The 9,029-nt window shown below is 48.9% G+C and overlaps 1 protein-coding gene across 1 annotated transcript; it reads right to left on the minus strand.

Moving 5' to 3' along the window:
* Window positions 1-447: 447 nt before the first annotated feature.
* Window positions 448-2,449, minus strand: LOC147101874 (E3 ubiquitin-protein ligase RNF183-like). The gene has a single exon (XM_085965988.1). The coding sequence runs from the start codon at window positions 1,762-1,764 to the stop codon at window positions 1,195-1,197; it is 570 nt and encodes a 189-aa protein (XP_085822114.1). The 5' UTR covers window positions 1,765-2,449; the 3' UTR covers window positions 448-1,194.
* Between the last annotated feature and the right edge of the window lie 6,580 nt (window positions 2,450-9,029).

A 9,029-nucleotide genomic window follows, 5' to 3' on the forward strand; every position in this document is an offset into this window, starting at 1 on the left:
GTGTACCAGACACTTACCTGGCTGGGAGTCAGTGTACCAGACACTCACCTGGCTGGGAGTCAGTGTACCAGACACTCACCTGGCTGGGAGTCAGTGTACCAGACATTCACCTGGCTGGGATTCTGTACCAGACACTCACCTGGCTGGGAGTCAGTGTACCAGACACTCACCTGGCTGGGAGTCAGTGTACCAGACACTCACCTGGCTGGGATTCTGTACCAGACACTCACCTGGCCGGGAGTCAGTGTACCAGACACTCACCTGGCTGGGATTCTGTACCAGACACTCACCTGGCTGGGAGTCAGTGTACCAGACACTCACCTGGCTGGGAGTCAGTGTACCAGACACTCACCTGGCCGGGAGTCAGTGTACCAGACACTCACCTAGCTGGGATTCTGTACCAGACACTCACCTGGCTGGGAGGCAGACACTGCAGCAGATAGCTTGTTCCTCACTCCCATGGCTGTCTGTAATATTGATGAGATGCCAACTCTTGGCTCTGATCCAGACAGGCACCTGACCACAGGTGTCCATCTTGGGTGGTGAGCTCACAGTTCGAAGTGGCACTGAGGGATTTTCACTCCATGAGTACAAAAGTAAAATGTCATTTGTTAATGTTTTTGCAGCCAAGTGATGCCTCAGTTAGACTACGTCAAACCCAACGAGACCGCAAGACCACGAGCAATCTTACCGTGATCCTCCTTTGGTGCTGCTCCCATTCCTCGGGTCAGCCGTGGCTAAGTGGGTAGCACACTCGTGGCTGAGTCAGGAGGTTGTGGGTTCATAGTCCCACTCCAGAGGCTTGAGCACAAAAATCTAGGTTAACACTCGCAGTGCAGTGCTGAGGGAGCGCTGCACTGTCGGAGGTGCCGTCTTTCAGATGAGACGTTAAACCGAGGCCCCGTCTGCTCTCTCAGGTGGATGTAAAAGATCCCGTGGCACTATTCAAAGAAGAGCAGGGGGGTTCTCCCTGATGTCCAGGCTATTATTTAACCCTCAATCAACACCACTAAAACAGATTATCTGGTCATTATCTCATTGCTGTTTGTGGGAGCTTGCTGTGCTCAAATTGGCTGCCAGGCTTCCTACATTAAAACAGTGGATACATTTTTTAAAAAAGTACTTAATTGACTGTAAAGCGCTTTGGGACATCCTGGGGACATGAAAGGCGCTATAGAAATGCAAGTCTTTCTTTCAGCCCAAATCCCACAGTATTTTCTTAGTCCAGAAGAGTGAGATGATGAGAATGATTGTAATTCCAAAGATGGCGATCATGATGTAGGTGACAGTCCTGCAGGGCGGGCTCTGGCAGCATTTCCACATGGTGTTCTGAGGCAGCCGGTCCTCCAGTGTCGGCGCTGCTTGAGTACGCAGAGGGAGGCCGCCCTCTCGCTCCACGTCCAGGCTGAGGGTGTAGACAGTGGGCCGGCGCAGCAGGAAGCTGGCTTTGCCCGGCCCCTTGTAGAACAGGCGCCCGTGGTCCAGGTAAACGTGGACTGGCTGCAGCCTCATGCGGCCGAGGATCTCCGCGTTGGTGTGCAGGCCCGTCACCAGCTGCCCGGCGCCCAGGGGGGTCAGGTGGCGGCACAGGGGGCAGGACATGCCCGGGTCCATCTCCGGCACGGACGCCAGGCTCATCCGTGCCAGGCACTCCAGGCAGAAGGTGTGCTTGCACGCCAGGATCTTGGGCGTGCGGAACGCGTTGTCGTAGGGGTTCCAGCAGACGGCGCACTCGCACTCGGAGCCGTTCCCCTCCGGCGTCATGGCGACCTCTAAACCCCGCGCCAGCGTGGGCCTCGCACCATCTGAAGCGCCCTTCCTTCCCTCTCGCGCTCCCGCAGGAGGTTTCCCTGCCGTCCGCGTGCCAAGGCACTGACTTACCCTGGCTTCTCCCGGCGACCGGCACGTGACTGTCCAGTCGGCCCAAGGCCCCACCCGTGTTCCTCTCGACAGTAACCACGAGCCAGTTTCTCACAGCGGTGCAGAGCTCAGGTGTTCATCTCGCCCACTGTGCTTGTTGAAACCTCCCTGCCCTGAATCGCACGTGGAGGAGTCCCAGTGTTTCAGCCTGGGATCCAGAAAGCCGAAAGCAAGCCGACACTGTCCCCGCGACTCTGTCCCACCAGGTCTCCTCGTCAACTGCAGGCTTCCAGTGAAGTTATTCCGACGTCCTTGCACAACTCTGCTGTTAGTCCTTCACCAGTTGCAACACCCTCTTCCTTTTTATCTGGCACAGATAGCTGGTTCTCCCAATTCTCTGTAGTAGTCCCTCTCCCTCTCTCGTTCTCCCATTCTCTCCAGGAAGTGCTGCCTCTGCGACACAGTGAGGTGTTCGTGTTATGTGCTCTGCGAGAAGCTGGTGAAACAGGTTCTCCTGGTTTCAACTTGAGGAAGTTATCTCCTCAGGTTACAGCCCTCTTTTAGCCTGATTCATTGTAAGCTGCCTGCCTGGGTCTCCTCACTACCCCCAGCCCAGGCCCCCGGCATCAGCGCTTCCTAACAGTGCCCATCAGCCCTGCCCGAGACTGAGGGGAGGTGGAAGCACAGCCCAGGAGGCAGTGACCTTTCACACCTGCAGCAGGTAAATGGTTGCCAGGGAAACGCTTCATCGGGTGGCCCTGAATAAAAGCTGCCAGAGGCGCAAACAGGTGCTTCCAGGAGGAGGTTTTGCCGAAAGCGAGTGTTCCCCCGCTTCACCGAGGCAGAAGGTGGTGGATGGAGGAAACCTCCTCGTAAAGTGACGATTCAAAACAGAACAAAACCCAGCACTGGCAGCAAATGGAGTGTGAGAGTCAAAGGCCGGTCTGGGAGGGTCCTGAGCTGATCAGTCCATTGATGAACCAAATAGTCCTGTGTGAACCACAAAGCTGTCTGTGTATGAGTGAGACAGCTACGTGTGTACATCACACAGGTACACGTGTAGATGATACAGCTACATGCGTATGAGTGACACAGGTACATGCATGGGTAATACGGCAACACACGTGTGGGTGACACAGCTACATGCTTGGGTAATACGGCCAAAGGCACGTGGGTGACACAGCTACATGTGTGTGAGTAATACAACTACATGTGTGAGTGACACAGGTACATGGGAGTGTGTGATACAACTACACGCATGGGTAATATGGCTACATGTGTGTGGGTGACACAGCTACTTGCTTGGATAATACGGCCAAAGGCATGTGGGTGATACAGCTACACGCATGTGGGTGACACGGCTACACGTGTGGGCAACACGGCTATACACATGTAGGTGATATGGCTACACATGTGTGGGTGACAAGGCTACACACATGTGGGTGATACGGCTACACATGTGTGGGTGACATGGCTACATGCGTGTGGGTGATACGGCTACACGTGAATGGTTGAAGTAGACACATGTGTGGGTGACACAGCTACACATGAGGGAGCATCACACAGGGTTGCTAACCCTCCAGGGTTGTCCTGAAGAATCAGGAATTAAAGATTAATCTCATGGACACAGCTGCGAGCAAAACCCAGGAGAAAAATTGTAGCAGCATTAAAAGAAATATGATGTCTAATTCATTTTCTTACAGCACATTTGTTGTTAATGATAAAAGGATTGGAGATGGGGGAGAAAGGATTTTTGACTGGGCGGGCCAGTTAGGGGCAGGAGGTCTTGTGAGGAAACCGCCAGGAATATATCGCAACCTGACACAGCTACCAAGAGATGTATGTGCGTGTGAGAGTGACTCAGTGTTCAGTGTGTGAGAGTGACTCTGTGTTCAGTGCGTGTGAGAGTGACTCAGTGTTCAGTGTGTGTGAGAGTGACTCAGTGTTCAGTGTGTGTCTGAGTGACTCAGTGTTCAGTGTGTGTGAGAGTGACTCAGTGTTCAGTGTGTGTGAGAGTGACTCAGTGTTCAGTGTGTGTGAGAGTGACTCAGTGTTCAGTGTGTGTCTGAGTGACTCAGTGTTCAGTGAGTGTGAGAGTGACTCAGTGTTCAGTGTGTGTCTGAGTGACTCAGTGTTCAGTGAGTGTGAGAGTGACTCAGTATTCAGTGTGTGTCTGAGTGACTCAGTGTTCAGTGTGTGTCTGAGTGACTCAGTGTTCAGTGTGTGTGAGAGTGACTCAGTGTTCAGTGTGTGTGAGAGTGACTCAGTGTTCAGTGTGTGTGAGAGTGACTCAGTGTTCAGTGTGTGTGAGAGTGACTCAGTGTTCAGTGTGTGAGAGAGTGACTCAGCGTTCAGTGAGTGTGAGAGTGACTCAGTATTCAGTGTGTGTGAGAGTGACTCAGTGTTCAGTGTGTGTGAGAGTGACTCAGTGTTCAGTGCGTGTGAGAGTGACTCAGTATTCAGTGTGTGTGAGAGTGACTCAGTGTTCAGTGTGTGTGAGAGTTACTCAGTGTTCAGTGTGTGAGAGTGACTCAGTGTTCAGTGTGTGAGAGAGCGACTCAGTGTTCAGTGAGTGTGAGAGTGACTCAGTATTCAGTGTGTGTGAGAGTGACTCAGTGTTCAGTGTGTGTGAGAGTGACTCAGTGTTCAGTGTGTGTGAGAGTGACTCAGTGTTCAGTGTGTGTGAGAGTGACTCCATGTTCAATGTGTGTGAGAGTGACTCAGTGTTCAGTGTGTGTGAGAGTGACTCAGTGTTCAGTGTGTGTGAGAGTGACTCAGTGTTCAGTGTGTGAGAGAGTGACACAGTGTTCAGTGCGTGTGAGAGTGACTCAGTGTTCAGTGTGTGTGTGAGAGTGACTCAGTGTTCAGTGTGTGTGAGAGTGACTCAGTGTTCAGTGAGTGTGAGAGTGACTCAGTGTTCAGTGTGTGTGTGAGAGTGACTCAGTGTTCAGTGTGTGTGAGAGTGACTCAGTGTTCAGTGAGTGTGAGAGTGACTCAGTGTTCAGTGTGTGAGAGTGACTCAGTGTTCAGTGTGTGTGAGAGTGACTCAGTGTTCAGTGTGTGTGAGAGTGACTCAGTGTTCAGTGAGTGTGAGAGTGACTCAGTGTTCAGTGAGTGTGAGAGTGACTCAGTTTTCAGTGAGTGTGAGAGTGACTCAGTGTTCAGTGAGTGTGAGAGTGACTCAGTGTTCAGTGAGTGTGACTCAGTGTTCAGTGTGTGTGAGAGTGACTCAGTGTTCAGTGAGTGTGAGAGTGACTCAGTGTTCAGTGTGTGTGAGAGTGACTCAGTGTTCAGTGTGAGAATGACTCAGTGTTCAGTGTGTGTGAGAGTGACTCGGTGTTCAGTGTGTGTGAGAGTGACTCAGGGTTTAGTGTGTGAGAGTGACTCAGTGTTCAGTGTGTGTGAGAGTGACTCAGTGTTCAGTGTGTGTGAGAGTGACTCGGTGTTCAGTGTGTGTGAGAGTGACTCGGTGTTCAGTGTGTGTGAGAGTGACTCAGTGTTCAGTGTGTGTGAGAGTGACTCAGTGTTCAGTGAGCGTGACTCAGTGTTCAGTGAGAGTGACTCAGTCTTCAGTGTGTGTGAGAGTGACTCAGTATTCAGTGTGTGTGAGAGTGACTCAGTGTTCAGTGTGTGTGAGAGTGACTCAGTGTTCAGTGTGTGTGAGAGTGACTCAGTTTTCAGTGTGTGTGAGAGTGACTCAGTTTTCAGTGTGTGTCAGAGAGACTCAGTGTTCAGTGAGTGTGAGAGTGACTCAGTGTCCAGTGTGTGTGAGAGTGACTCAGTGTTCAGTGAGTGTGAGAGTGACTCAGTCTTCAGTGTGTGTGAGAGTGACTCAGTGTTCAGTGTGTGAGAGTGACTCAGTGTTCAGTGTATGTGAGAGTGACTCAGTGTTCAGTGTGTGTGAGAGTGACTCAGTGTTCAGTGTGTGTGAGAGTGACTCAGTGTTCAGTGTGTGTGAGAGTGACTCAGTGTTCAGTGAGTGTGAGAGTGACTCAGTGTTCAGTGTGTGTGAGAGTGACTCAGTGTTCAGTGTGTGTGAGAGTGACTCAGTGTTCAGTGTGTGTGAGAGTGACTCAGTGTTCAGTGTGTGTCTGAGTGACTTAGTGTTCAGTGTGTGTGAGAGTGACTCAGTGTTCAGTGTGTGTGCGAGTGACTCAGTGTTCAGTGTGTGTGAGAGTGACTCAGTGTTCAGTGTGTGAGAGTTGTATTGATTTCTTTGTGGGTTCAAAGACGAGACATTTATGAAAGAGAATGTCTTTTAATCTAAAGTCTGTTCAACTCTTTATACAGCATTACAGGAGACATCATGCTCGTGATCCATCTGGAACGAAACTGAAACTAAACCAAACTGCTTGTCTCTGTCACATGACCTCTGCTGGTCAGGGATAAGTAATCAATACATGCAAACATGCTGGTAAGGCATCATAATCAAACAGGCAAATAACATCACTATTTGCTGATATCATTACATCTCCCTTTCTTAAAACAAAAGTATTTTACTTTTAACTAACATGTTTTCTTTGTATTAATCTGCATTTTAACTGTAACACTTAATGAACTTACATTATCATTATCATGATCAAGGTTTTTTAACCTTGCTTTGTGTGTTCACATGAAATATGTAACTACACTAGAACTTGAAGAAAGAATAAGATAACATTACTTCCTTCTATAACAATAGTCCTTAAATTTGCTCAATGAGTCTCTCAGGAGGCTTCACATGTCTTGAGGATTTTCTGATTGATTGTCCTTGAATCTGAGTTGTTGCCTCAGATGATGGTTTCTCAGCTGTGTGATCAGGTTGTTCAACAGTATCAGTCTTTTGACTTGCTGTGGCTGGTCCCATGAGAGGATCTTGACCATTTCTTCTCAGAACAGCACCCTCATCTGTCTGAATGGTGTATGATCTTGGTTGAACTTCACTCAGGACAGTTCCCTTCTGAGTTCATGTGTTTGTTTTGTCTTTGAACCTTACTTGGTCACCAGTGTGGAGTTCAGGTAGGTTTTGTGTTCCTCTGTCATAGTAGTACTTTTGCTTTTCTTTCTGTTGTTCTTTGAACTTCCTCACTTTCTCCCCCTCTTTTGTTTTCAGGAGGTTCTCTGGGATGGGTAGGTTTGACCTTAGCATACGTCCCATAAGGAGTTGGGCTGGTGACTTACCACACTCGAGTGGCGTTGTGCGGTATACAAGCATGCTTTGGTAGAAGTCAGTTCCACTGTCTTTTGCCTTGTACATCAGTCTTTTCACTGTCTGGACCGATTTTTCCACTAGTCCATTGGACTGTGGAAAGTGAGGACTTGACGTTGTGTGGACAAAGTCCCACTCTTTGGCAAAGTGTCGGAAACTTGCATTGTAAAACTGAGGTCCGTTGTCTGTGAAGACCTCGCTTGCCACGCCATGTCTGGAGAATATGGCTTTCATACATGTTATCACAGCATCTGCAGTGGTGGTGTGCAGTCTACAAACCTCTGGATACAGGGAGTAATAGTCTGTGACTACAAGATAGTCCTTCCCTTGACATACGAATAGGTCAGCGCCTACCTTCTGGTAAGGTCTGTCTGGTGCTGGGTGTGGCTTTAGTGGTTCTACCGGATTGCTTGCTCGATATTTCAGGCATATTGTGCAGTTTGACACCTCATTTGTCACATCTTGGTTGATTCATGGCCAGTACATCACCTCTCGTGCTCTTTTCTTACACTTTTCGATTCCCAGATGTCCTCCATGGATCCTTTTTAGCATCTGTTTTCTCAGACTCTTTGGGATAACTATTTTACTTCCTTTGTAGATGATGTCTTCGACCACTGATAGTTCCGCCCTGCAGTTCCAGTACTCTGCCATGTCAGGTGAGCAGTCTTGCTTCATGTTGGGCCATCCATCCAAGATGCTTTTTCTCAGTCGTCTCATTGTTTCATCTTTGCTTGTCTCAGTCTTTATGAGCTCCATTTTTGCATCTGCTATGGGCAGTGCACTTGTGATCATGTCCACGTAGGCGTTCACTTTTTCATCCATTGTGGTGTTTGCGGGCTCACTTGGGTCTACAGCTCTGGACAACGTGTCTGCTGTATACATCAGCTTACCCGGTGTGTACGCAACATTCAGTGTATAGCGTTGCAGCCTGATCATCATTCTTTGTATTCTAAGCGGACAGCTATTTAGTGGCTTTTGGAACAATGCAATCAAGGGCTTATGGTCAGTCTCTACACTGATTGCTTGTCCTGCCACAAACTGGTGAAATCTTTCACAGGCGTATGTGATGCTGAGCAGCTCCTTTTCTATTTGAGCATATCGCGTCTCCGCGTCTGTCATTGAGCGCGATGCATATGCAATAGGTTGCCAGTAGTCATATTTTTGCAGAAGAACGGCACCGAGCCCACTCTGTGATGCATCTGATGATATCTTGATGGGTCTTGCTGGGTCATAAAACCTCAGAACTGGTTCCTCTGTGAGCAGTTTCTTTAGATCGCTCCATGACTTCTCATACTCATGATTCCATTCCCATTCTATGTTCTTTTCAGTTAGTCTTCTCAGTGGCGCCATCTTTTCTGAGAGGTTGGATATGAATTTACCCATGTAGTTGATCATTCCATTAAACCTCTGCACGTCCTTTTTGCATTGTGGCTTTGGCATATTCTCAATGGCGGACACCTTTCTGGGATCTGGTCTGATGCCCTCACTGCTAAGGATATCTCCCACGAATGTCAGTTCTGTCACCCCGAGCTGGCATTTCTCTCTATTCAGGTTTGTTTTCCTTGTTGCTTCCAGCACTTTTTTCAGTCTCTCGTCATGCTCAGTTCTCGTGGTTCCCCATACTATGATGTCATCCATTGATGTATCAACTCCCTCCAGGTGCTCATAGATCATATGGATAGTTTTGTGATACACTTCAGGAGCTGAGGCAATGCCAAATGGTAACCTTAGGAATCTGTATCTGCCAAATGGACTGTTGAACGTGCACAGTCTTGAACTTGCCTCGTCCAATTTCATCTGCCAAAATCCTGATGATGCATCTAACTTGCTGAAATACTTTGCATTTGCTAACTGTGCCATGATTTCCTCACGTGTAGGAAGCTTGACGTGCTCTCTCTTTATTGCTCTGTTTAGATCTCTTGGATCCAGGCAAATTCTGAGCTTTCCATTCTTTTTGTCCACAACGACGAGTGAACTCACC

This window comes from Somniosus microcephalus, chromosome 23, assembly GCF_052327205.1.
Source record: "Somniosus microcephalus isolate GS21.2 chromosome 23, FLI_Smic_1.0, whole genome shotgun sequence".
In the NCBI taxonomy this organism is placed as follows: domain Eukaryota; kingdom Metazoa; phylum Chordata; class Chondrichthyes; order Squaliformes; family Somniosidae; genus Somniosus; species Somniosus microcephalus.

Bases quoted from the DNA above. Each gene is read 5' to 3' on its own strand.
- LOC147101874 (XM_085965988.1), bottom strand. From the start codon at position 1,764: ATGACGCCGGAGGGGAACGGCTCCGAGTGCGAGTGCGCCGTCTGCTGG.